The sequence below is a fragment of the Mercenaria mercenaria genome, unplaced genomic scaffold, assembly GCF_021730395.1.
Source record: "Mercenaria mercenaria strain notata unplaced genomic scaffold, MADL_Memer_1 contig_3073, whole genome shotgun sequence".
In the NCBI taxonomy this organism is placed as follows: domain Eukaryota; kingdom Metazoa; phylum Mollusca; class Bivalvia; order Venerida; family Veneridae; genus Mercenaria; species Mercenaria mercenaria.
The window spans coordinates 2,782-27,474 of record NW_026461179.1 but is presented as its reverse complement, the minus strand read 5'-3'; the positions used below and the strand labels follow the sequence as shown (position 1 = coordinate 27,474).

The 24,693-nt window shown below is 29.4% G+C and overlaps 1 protein-coding gene across 1 annotated transcript in view; it reads right to left on the bottom strand.

Annotated features, from left to right (window-relative positions):
- The window catches only part of LOC128552711 (uncharacterized), a 33,153-nt gene extending 9,313 nt beyond the window's left edge, over positions 1–23,840 (bottom strand). The window contains exons 1-2 of the mRNA XM_053533758.1: positions 22,459–23,840; positions 21,934–22,051 (exon numbers count right to left, since the gene is read on the bottom strand). Of these exons, the coding sequence (XP_053389733.1) occupies positions 21,934–22,051; positions 22,459–22,822 (482 nt within the window). The 5' untranslated portion in view covers positions 22,823–23,840. The remainder of the gene's footprint in view (positions 1–21,933; positions 22,052–22,458) is intronic.
- Positions 23,841–24,693: the final 853 nt, after the last annotated feature.

Genomic DNA, 24,693 nt, shown 5'->3' with positions numbered 1-24,693 from the left:
TTGTCCATCTGTTAGGTTAACTTTATATTCAATATAATTTGATGTCATTATATATAATTTATATTTATTTTATTTAAACAATAACAAGTTCATTTCCAATAGTATTTATTTCAACTGTTTCCTCATACAATACAATTGCGTAAATACGATATCTTGCAGTGGGAAGTGTATTTAATTTAATTGTTAATGTAATTTGTTTAGGAACTTCTGTTATTACTTCCCTTTTATATTCCAAGTTAAAATGAACAAATCCATACAAACTTTGAAAATTAAACCTATTTAAGAGACTTCCAGTAGTTTTGTTATTTTGTTTATAATAATAATTAATTACATCGTCATATATTCTTGATATACTTGCGTATTCTGTTTCTGGATAAAAAACACCATTACCAACTTCAAGACGACAAGAACTCAAAGTGCAACCATTACCTACTGCATTAACTTTAAATGTATCTAATAAATGTGGGTTATGTTCTTGTGAATTACTTTTATCAGGTCGTTGTAAATAAACAAATACATGTTGTGGTTTTGTTACACCAGCCGTTATTCTAAAAGTTGTATTAATCTGTTGTGTATCAGTTGATTGCGTCACTATTTCCCGTAGGTATGACCATCTTGCTTTTGTAAATCTTTCAGAAATTAAATTAAGTCCAAATTCATTAAAAACCAAACGTGGAACCCATAGAATTAATTTTGTTACAATTACTCTACCAGCATCAGCAGCATTAGCTCTAAAAATTAATTCATCATCATCTGTCAGCTGCAGTGTTATTTGAATTTGACTTGGAGGTATAATATTAGTTTCTAAACCCTGAAAAAATGAATAATTATTTAATGGAATTTTAGCATTTACCTCTTTACCACCTTGGATTAATTCCTTTTTAAATTTGAAACCTGAATTATTATCAGCGGCAGCAGTATCAGTAGTATCTAAATAAATATATTCGTTTGATCCAGTTGTTCTTGCATAATGTTCAGATAGTTCAACCAAACTCTTTAAATTTGTTACTTTGTATAAATTATTACAATCATAAACAATTTTTCCATTTTGTTTAACCACTAACTGATCAATTAATGAAGCTGCATTATTAATTAAAGCAATTTGATCTCCATCAGCATAATTATTACCGTTAGCAAGCTTATTTACTTTAAAACTTACTTCAAAATAAGCATTAAACCAATCAAAATATGAGCTTCTATCATTAATTGTAAAATGATATCCGTTTTTTTGTTGCTTAACATTATTTCCCAAGACAGGTATTAAAGCTGTATCTAATTGAATAGGAGTTAATTCATATCTTTCACAATTTTGTTTTGTTCTAAACATGTATATATTATATATTATTTTATTTTTTATAAATTAATCTGTTAATACGTTTACGCTGAGTTGAAGTCCCAGATCCTGACAATAATCTATTCAATCTTATATTAATATCCTCCTCATTATCATTATTATTTTTATTATTATTTTTACTGTTATTCTTTTCTTGTAATTCCTTAGCAATTAAATTACCAACTGCCGGAGCAGGTTTCTTTTTAAATTTTTCAACAATTTTATTAGCAGCCAAATTTCCAACTTCTGTTCCAACCTTTTTTGTTCCACTTTCAAGTGCTGCTTTTCCTGCTGTTTCCAAAGCTTTTTTTCCAGCTGTGCTAATTGAAGATGCGGCTGAACTTGAAAGCAATTTCGTTAAAGTGTCAAAGATACCTGTTCCGCGTATAATTTCTTTTCCTGTGTGAGCATCAACATAAATAAATATTCCTTTATTTTTATCATAAACTTTCTTGTACATTATATAAAACTAAAATTTATATTTCTTTTAAAATTAGTGTAAAACTTTATATTATTATATTTATTAATTTCAGAATATCCAACTCTTTGTGGTTCTTTTGTAAATGGATAAGCTCTTGTTAAATCTGCAGTACTTAAAGCATAATAATATCACTGAAATTACCATCAACAAGTGAATTATCAATAAGATCACAATGAATGTAAATTGTATCCACAGAGTTAGTTATATTTGGTGTTGTAGTTCCCCATTCAGTTTTGTTTACAAATTTTTTCTCAAATCCAAGCAATGTAGGAAAATTTGATATTTCCAAATCCAACTTAAAATTATCTGTAATTGAAATCAAAATCTTAAAACTACTTAAATCAAATTCCAAACTTATTGGAGCAATGTCTGATTTATCAAATTCATAATCACCATTACTTATTAATGTTTCCCTAATATAGTTATTAATATCTGTGTAACTGTAAGAACCATTTGTAAATATAATATCTTTCCATTCTTTACCATTATTATAACGAATTCTTTTATTATCATATTCATCACTAATATTATCCCAAGAGTAGGTCATAGTGTTAATACTATCCAAACCAACAACATAAGTTTTATTTTTATCTAAAATTAAAGAACGACTAAATCTGATTGTAAAATCACTCGGAGTATTTTTGTTATCATCTTTAACTGTTTCAGAACTTAATACTATTTTTTGTTCCATTTATATATAATAAAAATTTAAATTCAAGAAAAATAATTTTTATATAACATTTCATGTTCTTTTGGTAAGAGTGATTTCATTTTTAATAGTTCATCAATTATTCTAATACCTTCATTTTTTAGTTCTTCATTATTATTTCCAGCATTAATTGAACCACAAATTAACTCCAAGTCATTAATCAATTTTTTTGGATTACATGGACAAACGCCATAACCTTGTCCTCTAATTACTTTTTTAAATTTCATAGATCTTTTATTGATAGGTAATCCTGATTTTTCTGTTAATTCTTTGAATATTTTTCTAGAATGAATTGAATGTTTTTTATTATTGTTATATCTTTTATTAATCAAATCAATCAAATCATCATCTACTTCAGTGTTTATTACTTCTTTTCCAGTTATTCTATCTTTAGCAATTAATTTGTTTTGACCATAAAGTTTATTAAGATCAATAATTAAATTACCATATTGACCATTTGGTAAAACTTTATATGGATTATGGGTGTGTGTGTGTGTGTATGTGTGTGTGGTGCGCGCGTCTGCGTGCTGGGGGTTTCGTTTTGGGGAGGCTGCGTTTTTGGTGCGTGGCATTCCCTGTTTGATATTTTTCTTTGTTTTTTATGATGTTTTATTCCTTGTCCATATGTAGAAGACATACCAAGAATATGATTTAACCGGTCTTTGTACTTTAATAATTCGCCTTGGGCATGTTTTAATTCTTTTGCTTCTTTTTGTTTATTTGAATCTTTTGATCTTGATTTACTTGTTATTGGACCATTTAATTTTTTGATATCCGTAGTAACATCATCTATTGTATTTTTAAGTACGTCTTTATCTATTTTATCTGGATTAGATTTATCTGCAGTTAAAATGTCAAACATTTTAAACGGTTTGTAATATCTATATTTATTTAAAACATTATCATCCAGAAAAGCATCTAAATCTACTGTAGGTATTTTCTTTTCTTTGGTCTTGCTCCCAATTCTTCTGATTCTTCAGGAATTCTTTAGTGTCTTCAAACTCATCATCTTCATCATCCAAACCCATATGATCTTTCGGTGGTAATAATCGTATTGGTTCTTGGAATAGCTGTGGTAAACCCTGATATTTTTGTATGTCTTTCATTTCATCACCAAATGACTCTAATTGTTGTTTTATTGCAGGTAATGCTTTTAACTGACTTGATAATTTTTCTTTTTGACTTTCTATTCCTTCAGTAATTGGCTTATAAATTTCAGTGTACATATCCCGATTTGTAGCTTTCTTAATTTTTTCTCTCATTATTTCTTCTCTAAGAGCTCTCATCTTTTACTAAGTTTTTTCTTATTCTTATTTCATTAAGTTTTGATTGCATTTATATAATAACACAAGATAATGTAAAATAATGTAAGATAATGTAAGATAATGTAAATAATGTATTATTATATATAAATGGAAATTCCAAATTATGATACAAAAAGTGATAAATCCAATAACTTTAAACAACATTATCCTTTTATGCCAGATTCATGTTTTAGAATGTTAATATGTGGATCTTCTGGATCAGGAAAAACAAATACATTAATGCATATACTTCGAAAACCTCTTATATATTACGATAAATTATACTTATATGCTAAAAACCTAGAACAATCTAAATATCAAGATTTAATTAACCAATTAAATCAAATTGCAAAAAAAATTAAAGCAGATCCAAATGAAATACTTGAATATTCGGCCGATTCCAACCAAATTGAACCTTGTGAGAATCTTGAATCAGAAAAACAAAAAGTAGTAATATTTGATGATTTTGTATGTGAAGATAAAATGGTTCAAAATGAAATAACAAAATACTTTATTCAAGGACGTCACAAAAACTGTTGTGTTATTTATTTAAGTCAGTCTTACTATAAAACACCAAAGATATCCGTATTAACTGTTCACATTATATTTTATTTGAAAGGCCAGTAAACGAGAAAATGATATGATTGTAATGAACAAATATTAACCCTAAATCTTTTGCTAATGCAACAAATCAAAAATATGATTTCTTATATATTGACAAACCAAGGAAGTTTTTTAGAAAAAACTTTACTGGTAATATATAATAATTATATAATGGGAGTTTTTAATAATATAGAAACAAATAAGTGAACCTGACAGTATAAGTAAAGTTAATTTGATATTGATTTAAGTGATTATGCTACTAAAAAACAATTCAAAAAACTTAAAAGGAAACGGAATCAATATCTTCACAGAAATAAGGAACTTGATAACACAATGAACAGTGCATTAGATATGGGAGGTAATGAAATAATCAACCTAGGAGATCCAGATAAACCCAACGATGCAGTTTCAAGGCGGTTTATGTATAAAAAAGTTCAAAGTGTAATAGATGACTATAATCTTGAAGATATTAAAAGTATAAAACAGACACTAGAAGCACAAGTAAAGAATATTGAAGAATTAATAAAAGATTTTAAAAAGAATAACGAAGTAATAATTTCACTCCAAGAAAAAAATTGAAAAAGAAATGAAACTTTAGATAAAACATTAAAAGAACTTAGAGAGAAATCTGACACAACAGATGAGCAAATAATAAAGTATTTAAGCAAAACATTGCTATAGTTCATGATCAAATAAAAGACTAAAGACAGTATGATTAAACATGAAGAACTAAAAGACAAGATATTGAAGCTGAGAAAAAGTTACAAAATATGTATCAGTTAGAAATCAAAACAGAAGTAAATAAACTAAATACTGAAATGGTAAAAGGAATCAAGATTTACTTGATACATTTTCAAATAAACTTGCAGAATATAAATCTGAACTGGAAAAGGCAGCTTCACAAAGAGGTGATGATCATGACACAGCATTAGATAACCTTAAAAAAGAGCTCAATTCTAAAAAAGATGAGTTTAAAAAACAAATTCGAATTTGGATTAGTACTGTTGACAACCGTCATAATTTAAAGTATGCAGACTTAAGTAATATTACAAAAAAAATACAAGAAGATATTAATGAATTTAATGCTAAAGTTGAAAAACATAAAAATGAACTGGACTTTGTAGTTGAAAAATCAGTTAAACAAGGAGAATCAATTACTGCTAATGCTAAAGCAATTAACACAATTAATGATCAGCTAGAAAATTTTAAGAAACAACTTCGGAACTTGATTACACACGCCACAATTTAAAGTACGCGGAATTAAGTACACTTACAGAAATGTTAGAAAAAGATATCAGCGAATTTAATGATAAAATTAAAAAAATAATAAATGATCTGGACTCTGTAGTTGAAATATCAACTAAACAAGGTGAATCAATTACTGCTAATACTCAAAAAATTTCTACTAATACCCAAGAAATTACAAAAGTAAAAAATGTTTTTCTAAAACAAGAAACACAATTAGCTAGAACAAAGGGTGTTGTTGACAATTTATCTGCTTTTGAAGTTGCTACAACAAAACGACTTGATGATTTAGCTGAAATAATTCTTAAACTTAAAAAGAAAGATAAAAAAATAAAAGAAGAATTTGAAAAATAGAAAAAGTAAGACGACGTGAAGTGTTTCTTTTTGAATATAACAGCGGTTATTTTGATGAACCAAAACCAGAACCAACAAACTTTGAAACATATTCATACATAAAAATGAAAAAGTATTTCGATCGCCACGGTGTCTGGATATATTCATTATATGATACTCTAACTAAAAGTGGTATAGGCTATTTTGATGCATTTAATTTGGAATCTGGAAATATCGTAGATTATTAAGATTTTATAAACACAAACCAAGAATATAAACTACCTGTACCGGATGTACTATTAAAAATGTGTTTTTAGCCAAAAAAGCCGGAACTTATATAATAGATATCAGGTTTTATTTAACGGTGCCCGGACAGCAGAAGGAAAAATGCAAAATATCACATTTTCTTTTTAGGTGGTGGCAAGATGGTTTTACAGGTAAATTTCCCGGTGGAAGTGTAAATATAACACCCAAAGTCAGTGGAGGTGTGACCGGTGACAGTATATGTTTATATCATAAAAAAATCAAAATTTATTTAACAGAAAGGACAATGTTTGACATTCATCCTTATGACGATTCAACATCTACAGAAGTATCATTTATGCTTTTGTCGGATAGTCATGTCAAATTCTACATATTGGAGGAATATATAAATTATAAAGAAAGTAAACTTTTGAATTAAAAGTTTAATTAAAGTTTTAATTAAAACTTATTATAACTGTGTTTTTATTTAACTGGAATAACTAATATAATGGGAATATTTAATAATATAAATGAAAAAGTAAATAAAATAGAAAAACAAATAGAAAGATGGACGTCAGTCCCTGAGAGCTGGAAGCTCACACAATTAATAAGAAAACCTCCATTGTTTCTAACATGTTACACTCAAGATACCGGTAGTGGATTATTTCAATGGAAAACTGTAAATGCTAGTCCTGGTTTAGTTCAAAATGGTAATAATGTAAGAATTAATTTTAATTGCATTTTAATTATTCTTGTTGATGCAATTAAATTAGATAAAGGAGAAGCTAAATTACAACTAAACAATAAAGAAAATGTAATTCTTCAAAGTTACAATGTAAAAAATAACAGAAAAAATGAATCTATTTCTATTAATTATGCTAATAAATTTAAAATAAATGATGTTATTTATATTAATTCTTTAAACGTTATGAATATTCAGTTAACAATTTATGGTTCTATAATTTAAGAGTTAATTTAAGAATAAGCTAATGTATCAATACCATTATCAAGAATATATCTTTTATCGTCATAACATGATAAAGATGTTTTATTTATAACATAACTGGAAAGATTGTGTTTATCAGAACGAATAATTTTAAAGGTGTGATTAGTTTGGGTTGTATTAAACAAAGTATCTTTGTAATTTAATTGAACTATTGTTTTCTTAACAACAAGTTTTTTTAATTCCTTTACATTTTTTAACATTTACTTCGTTTTCTAATAAATATGAATACATTTTACTTCTTAATCCGACAAATTCAACAATGGGAATGCCGGCAGCTTCATCTTTAAATTTTCCAATTACTTTTTTATTATTGTCGAAATAAAATTTTGAATTACTATCATAATCACTATTATCAAATAAATCTTTGTCCTTATAAAAATCCTCATATGCATCTTTGGTTTTAATTTCATAACATAATGAATCAGTGTCAGTGAATAGTAATTTACAGTTACCCTCGTACATTCCTTAATATATTTATAATGAAAATCATACATTAAATATTTTGATAAATCTAGAATGCACATTCCAACATAACAAGGTCTGTTTAATAACAAACTTTCTTTTATTCTATGAATACCAAACAAATTCTTGTTAAACATCTTTGAACTAACAAATGAAGGTTTTGCTATATATTTTAATAAAAGGTTTTCATCATGAGTTAATTTAATATTAACCCTCTTGCGTAAATTTTCCATCGTCTTACCGAATACAGAGTTGTTCATTAACTTAAAAAAGTCCTTTTCAAATGAATTTTTTGCTTTAGATTTTTTTTGGGTATTAAAATCAATATATTTTTTTAACCAAGGACTTTCGTCAAAAGTTAATATTTTGTGTATTTTTGTTACTTTTAACCCTAATTGTGTATATTGTTCAAGATTTTTATAATGAACTACATAATTTTGTTTTTTTTATTAAAGTTGGAACTAATTTTTTTACATTACTTTTTCCTATTTCAAATTCTTCTTTAATATTTTTACTATAATTGGAAAGCCATTGATCTGGTATTTTAATTTTTTCAGGAGCTAAAGGATAATCATTATGTACAGTATGTAATTCTTTTGGATATTCAAGATCACATTCAACTATAAAGTTACTTTTACCTTTTGCAATTAATTTCTTGCATTGTTTTTTGGATATAAATTTAAAGTTTGCAGAGGGCAAAGGTTGACACATGGCCCAACCGTAAAGGTTATTGGCGTCGAGGTACATAATGTATTTGCTGTCAAGTTTAGGATTATAATCTTTCATATATTTATTGTTTGCTTTACTGTATCTGTTTGAAATATAACTTATTCCTCCTCTCAGTCCTTTTTCAATAAAAAGATACATATCAATATCAGTTATTAAATCTAACTTAATTGCAGTCATTTTTAACATTGCATCCCAAGCTAAACCAGGGCTACTAAAATAATGACAAGGATCTAATTTGTAGTACTCTAAACATAGTTTTCTAAAATTTTCGAATACATCAGCTAAAAGTAATACGTCAGTTTTTAAATATAGATCATGATATTCTCCCATTGTTTTAATTTTAAATTTATTCCAAACATTTTTAGCATGTTCATATTCGTTGTCAGATATGTGTGTTTCATTTAAAATTGAATAAAAATCTTCTTTAGAAGGTAATTTTGTTTCTTTGAATTTTTTAAATGAATCCATGTAATCATATGGATAAACACCTTTTGTCTTTAATAATTCAATATTTTTACCAAATTCAGTTGATGTGTATTTAAATTCTGGAATATTTTTTACTAAGTTATCCAATGATTGAGACATAAACTGGAATGAATCAATAAAGACCAAGTCAGAAATCATAAATGCCATATATCTTTCCATATTGTTAGGAATAACATTAATTTCTTTTTTGAATTTTCTTATTTGCTGCATAATAAAATGACCGTCATAGCCTCTTAAATTATGAAAAATAACAGGAATTTTGTGTGTTAGTCTAAAATTAATATTACATTCTGAGTGAGCACTTCCTCTGAATTTTCCTGTTACATGACAATGATCACGTACTGGCACTTCACCTTCTATATATTCTTTTTCACAGATATGACAAAACTTTTGTTTTTTAAATTCACTTTCATCTTTTTTAGACATTCTCAAATCTTTGTTAAAATGTTCTTTAAATATTTCTTTACAATATTCCTCTTCCTCAAGCATTTTTTCAATAAACCTATCAACTGCGTTAGGACCTCTGTAAATCTGGGTTGGTTTAGTATAACTGTTATCATAACAACAAACAACTTTATAGCCGTAACCACAATCTATATGCTTTTGATATGGTTCAGTAAATGAAGATTCAGTTGATGGTAAAGCAGTTAAAACTTTTTTAGTTATTGATTCAAAATCAGCATAAATTACAAAAGGTACTGCTAAACCTTTATGATAATTTTTAAATTGTACTTTACTTCCCTCTTTTGGCATTTTTAATACCTTGAGTACCATTAATAGCTAAACAGTTTTGGAATATGTTCATTTAATATTCTTTCTTGTGAAAAATTTTGTAAACATGATGTTGCAAAAATGTTTTTTGTTTTTTACATTTTGTTTGTTAAACATTAATCTATTAAAGTCTTTTATCCAAACATAATGTTGGACTACAGTGGCTTTAGCCCTCTTACAGTCATCATCAGTTATCTTATCATTAGTAATTAGCAACATGTCACAATGTTCTTCGTATGATATTTTGATATGTACAATGGATAAATACTATTTTCTCATAACCAAATATATTAAATGATATTTCATTTAAAACTTCTATTTTTAGGTATTTGATTTAATGTAACAGGAAATTCAATCCAGTAAATCAAGATCGTTTATATTTTTTTTATATTTTGAAACTCTATGAGGGTTTTCTTTAACAGAAATTTATAAGCTAAATGACACCATCTAAAACATTCGTTATCACATCTTTATATTTTATTAATCCTTTCATTGAATTTTGTAATGGTTTTGGTAATTCTAAATAAACTTGAAGCAGCCAATGGACTATACTTATATCTATTTATATAATGAGCATCAACTGACTCTGTTCTCCAGCCACTTCCTTCAGAAATCCAATTACAAATTCTATTTATTATTTCATCAAAAGCTTGACGTAAAGTTTTTTTTATTTCATTTGTGTTAATAATTTCTAAAGCCTTGATTGAAATAAGCTGATTTATATATTGTATCAGTTGCACTCATTTTACAAAAGTTAATTTTAAAACAACGTTTATTTTATACCTTTTAAAATTTTAAGTTCAGATTTTAGTATTTCATAAGAGTCTTTATAGTTAAATATAATTGAATCTTGGATCTTGTCTATATGTAATTTTAATTTCAAATTTCTTATAATATTGATTTTTTGATCTCTCAATTTCCATCTATATATTATATTTAGAAAAAAAATCACTAAGGAAAAAAGGATTAAAAAAATAATAAAACAAATAAAGTTTAAGAAAACTAAAATATTTAAATTTATATCTTTTTCCGCTGGTTTTTGATATTCCACTTTAACTTTGTTTTTTCCTTTGCAGCACATTGTTATTAACCCCGAATTAATATTAAGGTCTTGGATGCTGCGTAAGTGCTTCTATATATTTTTTCTTCATTAGTATCCCAATTGGTTGCAATAACATTTTTAGGATTGTTTCGAATATTATTTGGTCTTGGACAATCACATAATTTTCAGCATTTCTTCTTCAGTTAATAGCAACCGCAGTTCCATTCAAATAAATTATTTTTTAAAAGATAAGGATCTATAACATTTTGTAATTTATCAATGACATGGTTTTTATATTCATGGCTAACTATTTGATTAAGTTTTGATTTAATAACATTTCTTCTTTTAAGAACTTTTTTATATGAATTTTTGTCTGGATTCATTATTTCTCCTAAAGTACTAGATAATTTTGGCATAATCATTCTATCTACCTTTCTATTAACCATCTATATATAATATACTTATAGAAAAAAATCTTTAAAACGCACCTAAAAAATTATATTGATTTCAGAATTTTGTTATATTATCTATATCTTTTGAATAAGATTTTAAAGTCATTTTTTCTAAATTGTTATCAACTGTTAAAATTTTAATACCTATTTTGAGACATTCGTTTAACCATTCTTCGTGTAATTTGTGTAGTTTTTTCTAAATAATCTAAACCAACTCTATTTTCTTCCGTTCTGTTTCTTTTTTGGAGTCTTTTAAGACATATTTCTGGGTCGGTTTTAACATAAACAAATCCATCAATTGGGTTTTTCCGTATGGTTTTATAATATGATCAGTTAAGAAAAGATTGTATACTGCCCACTCGGGGTCATTTATAACACCGTTGTCGTGATGTTGTTTTGTAGAAACTTACTGTTAGTTAAATAACAACGTTCAAGGACAAAACACCATCAACTGTTTAGCAGAAGATAACGTTTTTATATGACTGTTTAAAGTTGTTTAGCTGAAAAGGAAATAAATATTTGGAAGGTTCTTGAGCACAAGTTCAAAAAGGTTATATGAATTAAATCAGAGTCCATAACATTTTGCCATTCGTGAATTGGTTCTGGAATTATATTAAAATTAGGATTATATTCTTTAATAATATCTAAAAACGTACTTTTCCTGATGCAATATTTCCTTCAACTGATATAATTTTTCTCATTTATATAAAAATACTTATAGAAAAATCTTTAATAAATCTTTAATAATCTTTGATAATCTTTAATAATCTTTATTAACCTTTAATACAACTCTTCTTCTTTTTTACTTTTATATCCGTTAAGTTTAAATTCCTTCATATGCATTTCAAGAGGTGTTGAATAATTTTTTTCTTTCTGCATTTCTAATAGTATTGTAAAAATATCCTGAATAACTTTTTTCTCTTCTTCTTTATTTACTTTTCCAGGATCATTAGGGTCATGAACAGCTAAAGCTGCGATCCGTGCTTTTGTTATAAGTTGTTTTATTTTGTGATGATGTGTTTTTAAAATAAATTTCTTGTCAAGTTTTAGTCTATTAGTAAATATGGTAATTATTGTTGGAACAGCGCCAGCAACTGCTACAAATATAGGAATAGCTGGAACAAGTGCTAATGCAGCTGAGCAACCAAAAATACCTGCTGTAATATATAACCCAGTACTTGCTCTCCCACAAAATTTATAACTTTTTCTGTAAGCAGCAGCTAGTTTAGTTAAGTGAATAATTAATTGATCTATTGTTTCTATTCCATTATTATTAGAAATTAGATTTTTATTACTCATTTATATAATTAATATTAATATTTTTCAACTTAAATTTCTCCCAATTCACTAAATGGTACCCAACTATTAAATTTTTCATTGTAACCTTTCCATTTTACTAAAGCTTGTTTTTTCTTATAGTCTCGTCTAATAACTTTTTCTATTCTAAAAACCTCTTGTGTAGTAGGTAAAAGTTCTTGTTCATAAAATGAACATTGAATTATTTCATCATTTAAATCTTTAATAGTGTATATTCTGGGATTTGTATTATTAATTCCATAAATTAAAATATTTCCTCTGTCCATTTGGTGTATATCCTTTTTCAAAATGTCTTTTAAGTTTGCTTAAGCGAACTCGATCACCAATTTTAAATTTTGCTTTACTCTTTGGTATCTTTAAATTACCATATAAATTAAAGTAAACAGTACCTTTATTAAGTTTTTACTAGCTTCGGTTGGTGTCATTTTTATACTAGAATGTTTTGTTTTGTTATATTTATCAACCATATCCTGCAAATTATCTAAATAAGTATAAGTATTATTTGCTTAAAATATTTCCACATTATTCTTTTTAAACTTCTATTAAATCTTTCAATAACTACAAGCCTTTCCTTCATTAAGTGTATGGTACATATTAATTTTATTTTTATTCAAAAATGATTCAAACTTTTTATTATAAAATTCTTTTCCTTCATCTACCCATAAATTTTGTGGAATCCTTGCAGTCTTCGGGGACTTTCGTCCCTGAATTCTATCTTCAGAAATTATTTTTTCAAATGCTTCTGTAACAGATTCTCCAGTTTTATTCTTTAATGGAATAACCCAAGCATATTTACTAAATATATCAATAACGGTTAACAAGTACTTTACTCCTTTATTATATTTTGAAAAAGCTTGCATGTCAACTAAATCAGCTGACCAAGTATCATCAATGTCATTAACTATCACTCTTCTTTTCCTAAATTTTCTTTTAATTGGTTTGTGTAATTCTTCTGCTAATTCATCGCTCCAGCGGTAGCTCGGAGTTACCGGCTCTGCAGTGATTCCGGGGGTATACTCTACCCCCTTTTCCCGTTTTTTGACTTTTGTCTGGGTGTTAAACCCATAGGGAACTGTTGTTCCTGTCCAAGCCCAAGTTTGTATTTCGTTTTAATTATAGGTTTCACAACTAAATGTTTTGCAATCTTTTCCCCAAATGTTTTTGATTTAGTTTTATTTAAGTCGGAAAGCATTTTTTTGTCGCATGTACCCTTTTTTACACCGCTGTCATAGCAAAAGTCATGGTCCATACATACTGCATCCAGTTCATTGACAGGGGGTCCATTATCTAAAGCGTTTCCAGGCCCACAATAACGAAAACCCGGAAGTGTTAACCCCTTTTTAGGTAATAAAGGTAACATTGCTTTGTGAATATCAATTGCACCTCCAGAACGTTTAACAAATTGTGTTTTTATATTACCACAGGATGCACACTGAGCTCTTAACATAAGTCTACCATTTTTTGATGTAACATATTGAGGATATATACTATCAGTAAATTTCCTTTCTTTTACACAATATATTTGTTTTTGATTCATTTATATTATATGTATTTAAAATTATTTAAAAAGCATTTTTACTAAAAAATGGGTTCCGGTAGGACTCGAACCTACACCCTCCTAAAATTGTGATTAACACAGAATAATGATAATACTTAAATGCTCTAATACCTTAACGCGGTTATGTTGTATAACATTAAAGAACTATGTTCGTAAATGTTGTATAAACAACTGAAATCACTCAACCGTTTGAGTATGGCATACGCATGTTGAACAATATTTATTAAAAAAGTGCAAAAGCCGTGTTGTGTACATTTATTTTAACCCCGACGCCAGGTAGAATTTATTACGTGCACACCCGACGCCGGGGTGAACCATTAGTATTTCCTAAGAGACCTCATCTGTAGGCTCACCATACAGCTGGTTTTCCTAAATCATCAAACCTGCCCGGTTTTGCAGCCAGAATCACCTTCAACCCCATTGTTCGTTGCCTCTCGAAACCTTCGAAATTAGAGACAAGAACGAAGTAAGGCAATTTAGTGCTATTACGACATTGACGGAAGAATTCTTTATGTGCACAACCAGTCAATGTCATAACAGCAGGCTGTAACCGTTAACAGACAAGACGACCCAGTACACAAACCATACTGCAAGCTACCTTTAAACAGACAAGGAAACGTCAGATAAACTTCCGGAACTAAGCGTAACCACAACTCGACTCAATGATATAAAAGTTGAAACCGTTTTTATATAACGTAAATTCTTTATTATAATAATGTTATGGTTTATCATAATTTTATTTTTCATGTTATAATTTATTCAATTATTTTTTGTTTTTAAATAATAACAACTCCTCAAGTAATTTTATTCTTCCAATATTAATTAAAACAATTTGTATGAATTTCAGTTATCAAAGGGAGATATTACTTTTTTTTTTTAATTTCAATTATTAAAGGGAGATAGATTTGTAAATAACCTGACCTTGTTATATTTGTTATATTTAGCGTTTGGTTTTCCCGGTCTGTGTTATTTTTAGTTTGAAATTTTCTTGTTTCATGGATAATTATTAATGTATTTATTGGAACTGTGTACATTTTGTGTCATTTCTAATGTCTTTAACGGTTGTTTTATCTATGTAAAGGATTACAAAACAGAAGTAGAAGAGTGATTTAAACAGAAAATAAATGTGGTCTAAATTCAACCACACTATATTTTACTTCCTGTATGTTATATTAGGCCAAACCTATTCTACATTTTATCTCTCGGTGTAGTGTTTAAAGTTTTTAAGTGGAAACTATTTTTGAATAAAAATATATGTTTTCTTCATTTTAAATCATCTTTAGTTAAATCAGAGGTTTTCATTCGGTTTAACTAAAGATTTAAAAGATTTTCAGGGTACCAAGTTAGTATTTTAAGTTTAGGGTAAGGTTAAAGTCCACTTATAAAATAGGGATATGGGGTCAAGTGAGGTCATACTGTTTCCGCACCCTTATTTTACATTACTACTCACAGTAAAGATAATTCAAGATAACTACTGAAATCTGTATGAAAAATTATACAGGTGGTCCAAATCTCTTTGCTGTAGCTTCAAAAATAAGAAAGTAGGTTATTGGGTCAAGAATATTAAAGATCAGTTTTGAAATCTATATTAAAAATATACATGTGGTCCAAATTACTTGTTGTAACTTCAAAAACAAGACAGTAGGTCAGTAGGTCATCATTAGGACTATTCAAGATGAGTATTGTAATCTGTATCAAAAATTATGCATGTGGTCCAAATTTCTATGCTGTAACTTAAAAAGCGAGAAAGTAGGTCAGTAGGTCACGATTAAGACAATTCAAGATCAATATTGAAATCTGTATCAAACGTTATACTTGAGGTGCAAATTACTTTACCATTGCTTAAAAAAAAAACAAATGCCTACGTAAAACAAGGGACCACCCGGGCGTCGCCAATATTGATCACAGGGCCATGAATTGAACAATCTTGTTAGAGAAACACTAGAGCATGCAACATATCAAATATCTAATCTCTAGACCTTATGGTTTCAGAAAAGATTTTCCTTAAAAGTTTTCCCTATATTATCCAATGTAAAAACTGTTGACCCTGGGGTGCAGTCAATTTTGACCCCAGGGTCATGATTTGAACAAACTTGATAGTTGACCACTAGACAATACTAAATACCAAATATCTATGGTCGGGGTCTTTTGGTTCTGGACAAGAAACTTTTAAAATATTTTTCCTATATAAGTCAATGTAAAACAAGGGACACCCCGTCACCCAGCCCGGGGCGTGGCATATATTAACGCCAGGGTCATGATTTTAACCATCCTAACCATCTTGGTAGAGAACAACTAAAGCATGCCATATACTAAATATCTAAGCTCTGGGCCTTATGGTTTAATACAAGAGTTTTTTAAAAGGTTTTTCCTTGTACAAGTCTATTGAAACCATGTGCATCCACCCCCGGGCGGAGCCATTTTTAACCCAAGGTGTATAATTTGAACAGTCTTGGTAAAGGAATACGATACGATACAAAATACCAAATATTAAAGCCCTAGGCTATGTGGTTTTGTGCATGAAGATTTTCAAAATTTTCCCTATATATGTGACCTCCAGGGTGGGCCATATTTGACACTAGGGAAATAATTTGAACAATCTTGGTAGAGGACAACTAGATGATGCTACATACCAAATATCAAAGCCCTAGACCCTGTGGTTTTGGACGAGAAGATTTTTAAAGGTTTTCTTTCGATTGCCATGGCAACCAGAGTTCTGTACGGAATGCAATTCTTTGAAACTGTTTTGAAAAGACCACCCAAGGAACATCCCTGTGAAGTTTCATCAAAATTAGTCTGGTGGTTTAGGAGGAGAAGTTGTTTAAAAGAAAGTGTGGACGGACGGATCACAATAGCTCATCCTGAGCCTTTGGCTCAGTTGAGCTAAAAATGTAGAACGGCGCCCCATAAATATCTAATATTCATTTTGGACGTTTGGAGGTAATTACTTAACGGAATGATTTTAAATTGAACAAAATGTTTAGTTACTTTATTAATTTCAAAATTGATGGATCGGTTGATATCAATAATTATATCCTGCAATAATTGCGTGACATGTTCTAATCTCTGTCGTGGCCTGATCTTATTATCTGATTTTATTACACTTTGGGAAATTTAACAAACTAAAGTTTATCGTCCATACAGAAGTATATGATATAAAATCTAAATATATAACTACTAAGTGCATGGGACAGTATTAACCTGTAATAGTTTACTCGCTGTAGGTCAAACTAAATGTATTACCAGTCCTCTAAAGAATCATTGATTAAAACTCATTGATTCAGATTTCCACTGTATAAACGATGTAACCAAAGGAATAGTACCCAGTATTTCCCAGATTATATCATAAACATTAATCCTAATACGTACGGCTAATTTATTAATTAATTCAATGCTGTGATAAAACAGAATTTAATCTGAATATTGGCAGTGAATACATTGTCCCGGGAATTGTAATGCTGATTATGTCCCAACTATCCTTACCTGAACTTTAAATGTGTGCTTAATCATTTATGGCACGGTAATAATAATGATTATCACTGTTTGGTTCCTACGTCATCAGGATGTCAGCATTTTATATTAATCAATATTTTCTAAAATAAACAGCTATGGTTAATCAAAATTTCTTTTTGAGTTACAAAGTCACTAGAGGTACATGTAATGCGATACATGCCCCGGCGTCGGTGTCATGACACCTTGTTAACGCTTCTCAGCAAGCTCATATGTCAGTTATTACTCATTTTTTGCCTTCTCCTTCATCACACCGGTTCTATAACTTTTGCTTTCAATTTGATTTCTCTTTGTTGTTAGCCATTTTAAGTATACTATAACTATAAAAAAAGGATTCAGGTAGAGAAATGGCTACTCTTTTTGTATACAGTGAGCAAGCAACATCAGAGGTTTATATAATAATTTCACAGTAATAAGTGCACAGATCTTTTAGAAATTTTGCACAAGTCTTCTTTTATAATTTGTGTAAAAAATATGTTGAATGATTGTCTAGAAGTGTTCTTTCCAGGAAAAAAAATTGTTGTCTAATACAATATTTGAATTTACCTCTCAGATGATTGGCAGCTTCTCCATTGGATAAGAGCTAATCATGAAACAGCAGTTGTATGGGTCACACCCTCTACGTATCATTTGACATAAGGCAGGAAGATTTCACATGTTTATGAACATGACTGTATTACTGAATTACATAGAAAACTATTGTCCCAACAGTTATGGCTTTGGGGAACGGAAATTGAAGAGCTATCTTCTCATTTATTGATAAAAAAGAATACACAGTAATACACTTGTCATTTTTATTTTGTAGAAAAATTTGAACATTTAAACATATGAAACCAATCAATAAATTTAGCCTATTCCACCATCACATGCGCAGCATTTTGTTTACCTTCCTTTTGTCAAATGAATGGCATTTATCAATATTAAGGGCTGTGTATCAATTTACTTGGGTATTAAAGAACACAATGCAACGTTTTAGCAGTTACTTGGTGATGTAGATGGAACTTATGACAGCGAGGAAGGAAAAGAATATGAGGCAATAACTACTTTATACATGTAGAAAACATTATAAAGAAAAAATACATTTATTATATAAATTCAGTGTTTAATTCAAACAAAACTGATAACATTAATTAAATACTTTTAGATATCAAGCAGACGAATTCTGTGTTTATATGATCATATTAAAGTCGTCTGCTGACTCTCACATAGGTAGTAAAGCTCCTCTCCTAAAACGCATTGGTCGAGAGGGCTAAGACGCTTTTCTACGGAGGTGAAGGCCCATGGTTTGATTCCTGGCTACTCCCATTGCGATGTGTCCTTGGGCAAGGCACTTTATCATGATTGACTCAGTCGACCCAGCTGTAAATGGGTACCAGCAAAGTCCTGGGGGTAAGGTATAATTGGTTTTAACTGTTCTTAAAATAGAGTCGCTCAAAGCTCTACAGAGCTTATGTTCATTATTTCACAGAGCGACGGTAACCAAAAGTTACCTTTACCTTTACCTTTACCCCTAATACCTAATAGGCATAATTGCTGGCCCGTAATTTACTGAATCAAACCCCGGCCTTTAAACAATATTTTGTTCATGATTGTCAGCGATTCTGCATTTCAGTAATTACCCATCGCAACAAAATGAAAAGTCACAAACATCTTTGCCATGATGTAGAGATGGTACCTAAAAATTCAAATGCATCTGATATTATTTTTTGTTGACAACTTAATACCGGAGTACCTCAATTATATAATGGTTTAACTTTCATACTTCATTTTTGAAAGGCAATATTTAATCCAAAAAATTTGGTCCTACTTTGAAAAGTGAAGCCAGTGACAGATAACTCTTCTAGGACTATTTAGTTATGTGAACAAAGTACGCATAGATTCGGATGTGTTTCCCAAACATTTAGTTTACTTCAAGATCTATAAATAGTCATTCAAACAAAAAAGTTGAGCATTATCTTTCATTTTCGAACGAAATAATTCAAATTATTTTTATTCATAACTGCCGATAATTTACAGGTATGGTATGATCATAGGAAAGAAAACATTATTCGCGAGAAAAAAATATAAATAGACTATAAGAATTTTACGACATTGAATCCCTCAACATTTTACAAAATTCGTTTGCCAAGAATAATCAAGGCCTCAAAATGAATGATTTAAAACAGAGCGATATAAAAATGTATATTCTATCTGATGGTCACACCAAACCAATACCAAAAACTGTGCCGAAAGAAGTTATTTCACTTTTTATGACATGCACCTTGTGTTTACAAATGTACCTAATTTGCATATTTACCTTGCGGAATCTGCCGTTACAGAAACTTCTGTTAATATAATGCATGCGTTCTCTAGTATCAATAAAATGGCTGTGTTAGTTAAAAAGAAATGACAATCACCTTTCTTTAGTTAATCCATCAAAATTCGCTATCAAAAGTTCCCGTATTTACTGAACGGTGCTATGTTAAAATATTGCTAGCGTAAGATAAGCGATATGCGCTTAAGTTTTGCACTTGATTTGTTGTTGTTGTTGTTGAATACGTGGCCTTAGGTACCATCTCTACATGATGATACCAACTGAATGACTTGGTTTAAAATCTCTTGCTGTATCAATCATTTTATCACATTTTGGGCATTTTGTACGTTTTTACTTAGCGGTGTTTTTTAACAAAATTCTATTTGCGACATGTTGACAGCGAGTTTATTTTTCTTCAAAACTTACACATTATAATTATGTAAGTGATACTATACTCTTATCGTCGCAATATATATTCCAGTGGTTTGAACTATATTACATAATATATATAATAAAATATATAATCTCCCTTTTTTTATATTTAGACATTTATACAATATACATTTCATGCTATTGTTTATTTTGTCTTTCAAAAATTTATTTTGTTATTCCCTACAGTGTTACACCTCCACTAACCCAAAAGTAAATATCGTTTTCACTTTAATTCTATTGTGTGTTTGACAACTTGCGTTGACTTGCGCTGACTCTGAGCATCACGGTCTCTGTCCCCGCTCAAATTGTTCCTCCTATCATCCTACCCCCACCCCCATATTATCCCACAAGCAGCAAAAGTTTTTTTTGTACTTTTAGGTTGATGTCTATTAGAATCCTGTCACTCTACCTACACGTTACGCCCACCACAAACGCCATTCCTTCAGATTTTGTTGTTTCCTCATTTTCATGTATGTCTTCAAGTATTCAGTCGCTCAACTCCTACCCCACCCACATTATCCCTCGACAAAGTTCAACCCCATCAAAAGAAATATTTTTAAACTAAGTTTAGTTTCTGTTTATTAATATTTCTCTTACTATCTCATCACAACCTTCCGCCATCCATTTTTATTTGCTTCAGTTACCTAAGTGTCCTGAGACGAGCATTTGCTTAGATACATTTTTATTTTTACTTTATTGTTGTATCAGTTTGTTTCATTCTCAATCAGCCCCCGCCAACCATACATTCCAAACTCAAAAATAGCCCCTTGTCAGAGTGTTCTCCTGTTAAGATTTTATTTTTTTTCTGGCTGGTTTTGTTGTCTGCTGATAACATTTTTTTTTAGATAGTACATCAACTGATTTTTGCTGACAGGTGACTTTATACAAATGTAAGTTTTGAAGAAATATTAGATGTTGATATGTGAATCAACTTAAACTCTTTTTTATAAGTATGTGCATGTACATGTTTTTTTTTTGTTTATACAAATGTATTTGTTTATAGTGACATGTTTAATGCTTGTTTGAACCTGTTTAGCAAAACTTTAGAAGATATTTTTGCAAGGATATTGAACAATACAAAAGACAACATTTATATTATACTAACTCAGATCATACCATCGTAGATCCGCAGATCCCCAGGAAATACAGTTAATAACGCTTTATGATATGACATTTTTAAAATTCTTATCACAAAGTTCTTATAGTTATTACTTTATTCAAGACCTGAGAAACGGTCAATCTCCAGTATCCAGGAGAATGCTGAAATCACTTTTAATACAGACCCTATGTTCTGAGAAGGAAAGGGGCATACTTTGACCAAATTTGAAAAGTCCTAGTAGTTATATGAACAAATTATATGGTCTGAATACAGACTAGTCTATCGTTTACACATACATGCGTACGCTGCAGTAGTGTCTATGTTCTGGTAACGCTGCTTATTCTATTGGGTCCTTGTCCTTGCTTATTAAGGAAAGTCTGTCTGAAATAATTCCCGGGGATTTCCTTTACAAACAAGATCTGGAAAGTTCCCATATGGCATATAATGGTGTAGGAGTAACGTTCAACTAATCGAGAAGCATAAATTATTTTTGCATCTTATATTAAAGCAAACATTTTGCCTTACCTTCGGTTTTCTTTAAATCTCTCTGTCAAACGATTGTAGTAAATCAGGACAGGCTCCAAAATGATATGTTTTGGACTATAAATATTTTGAAATTTCTCAGAGTCGTCTCCTTTGTTGCCTGTATAATTATTAAAATATCAGTTCGAAAGAAATTAAACTTAAAGGAAATAACTAAAATCAAAATAAACACTCACAACAAACATGAATAAACATGAATAAATAAATGGTTGTTTATCAACAACATATCACAAACTGAACAACGACGTCACATCCAATAAGACTTTTAAGAATTTTGTCAACAGAAATTAGCTTATCTCTTTGCACTGATTTATCGAAAGCGATTATAAGCATTACATGTATAGATTATAATTTCTTGATCAGCTTACGTAGTTTGTCCATACCGGACATACGTTTGAAAAGAAACTTTTAAATGTAAATGAAATATAACATGTTACCAAGCGAATTAGGTTCATAAAGAAACAATGAACTACTTTACAAGATCACACTTAATATGGAGCAGCTTACCTCCAACTTCAATCAAAAAAGACGTATTCCCCTTCAGGTAAGTATGATGTGTCCAACAAAGAGATTTATTCAAAGTAAGAAATTTCCGTGCAGAATCATATCTTACTTTCAAACTTAAATTGTGTGCACATGTTTTGATTCGAGCCTCCTCATGTCCCGTAAGGGACATATGGGACATATCTATATTTTCCGTTCTACTGGTACTTTTGCTGTTTCCAGAAAATATTGAATATTGACTTCTTGAGTTGTATGTAGTATATATGATTTTTTCATTCTTATAATATGTTACTAACAAATATCCAGCAATGTAAACCACAGTTAAAGTTGTAAACATACACACACGCCGTTTGATTTTCCTATCCATCTACAAAAATAGTCTTAGTTTAAACTCGTTAATATTATATACAATAATCTTGATATCCAGATTACTCGATAAAAGTATAGAAAGTTCTGTACTATTTCAAGATTGCCTTACAAGTAAATTTACAATTGTTGGTAAATAATGAAATTTTTTTTATGCTCCGTATGTACAAATGACTCGACATTACAGACATTCATTGTAAAAGGTGTAAATAGAAAAATGAATGAGCTGTTGACCTGAGCAGTACCATGTTCTTACTTCTCAAAGCAATAAGAAATTTAGACGCACTTGCTATATATACATATGTAACACTATATTTACTTAATACATTTAAACAAAATGCACTGCAATGAGCATTTGAAAGCTTCATATAAATGTTAATTGTGTTATCAAAGAAATATAACCCTTCTTGGAAATGTAGCATCAACGAGATATATTATATTGGGCATTTTGTATTTGTGTGTATTTCATTTCACATTCCATAGTGATCGGGATTTCTAAATAAAGCTCTAATAAACTGTTCACTAAAATAAGTACAAACTTACTCTACCCGACAACATATGAACTGGAACCATTATTTGTGACAATGACATACGCAAAGTAATCCGTACATTGATGTTTTGATTTATTTGCGCTAACGGCGTTTTTCGTTAAAGTAAAACTTCTAATCTGTTTTTTTCCAAAATTTTATTTAGTCAAAACTACGAAATGTAGTACACTGAATCTTTCATTATTGCCCTTTTAGCAACAAGCAAAAACCAATGACAGCGAACTTTATTCAATGATATTACGCACTTCGACAGGATTTCAATCAGTAACAAAAACAGTTAGAAATTAAATACATTCCTGCATGATATATTCGCTGTAAATAAGAATTCTTTCTTTCGTTCATTCTTAGATATAAATTCCATTGTTTATATGTTCTTGTTTTGTGTGCAAGTAAAAATAACAGTCCATGATCAAATTTGAATTATGCGAAGTACTCTTGATACAGTCTTTATTATATAGGGAAATTGTAGTGTGTCGGGGTTGGTATCTAAAGTAGCAAAATGTTATGAATTCTACAAAAAGAGACTTTTTATGGAAGAAACAAGACGCATAATACCAGATGTTTCCCTGCGAAAGAATAAATATCGGGTAGTTGAAAATTAGAATGTTTTAACAGCACGTGCATCGATCTGCTTATACAATATTTTCTCCTGTTAATACATGTCCAGATCCGTCATAAAAGTAGTTTTTATGACCGAATGTTCCTTTATTAATTAATATAGTGTAGCCCAGTGTAATTTCTTTGGTCAGGTTTGGCTCTAAACTTTGGGCAATTGTCGGATTATGTTGTATTAATTAACCATATTTGATTTGATAATGTTCCTTTAGATGTATATTTAGCATTGCCATTTGGCGGTTGTATTTGTTCGGAATCTATATATTTTAAGTCATGTAGTTTTAATATTGTTTAACCAATATCACTGAAAATCAGCATAACTGCTAGGTATATGGTTAGTATAATTCGTGTTGAACAGCTAAAAGGTACTTATTACGTATTTAAAACGGATAACGTTGGATTTATATTTCTAAACTGAAAAAACTGTGCACAACAAGTCTCATTTACTCCAATTTCTTCTGGATCGAAGGGTTTCCTCTAGAACAAATAAAGAAATACATTCACTTACTTCACGAAAAACCTCTTTTTCATCATGCTGTTTTGGAAGCACTTTGACTGAGGTTCAATGGTATTGCTAAACTGTAGTTAATTGAACATGTTGCAAGAAAGTGCAATCCAGTTATATCATTTAGAGCTATATCAGATTTAACGACGGTAGAACAAAGTGTGCGTGCTGCGTGAAAATGTAATCACTTTTTAATACTATTAC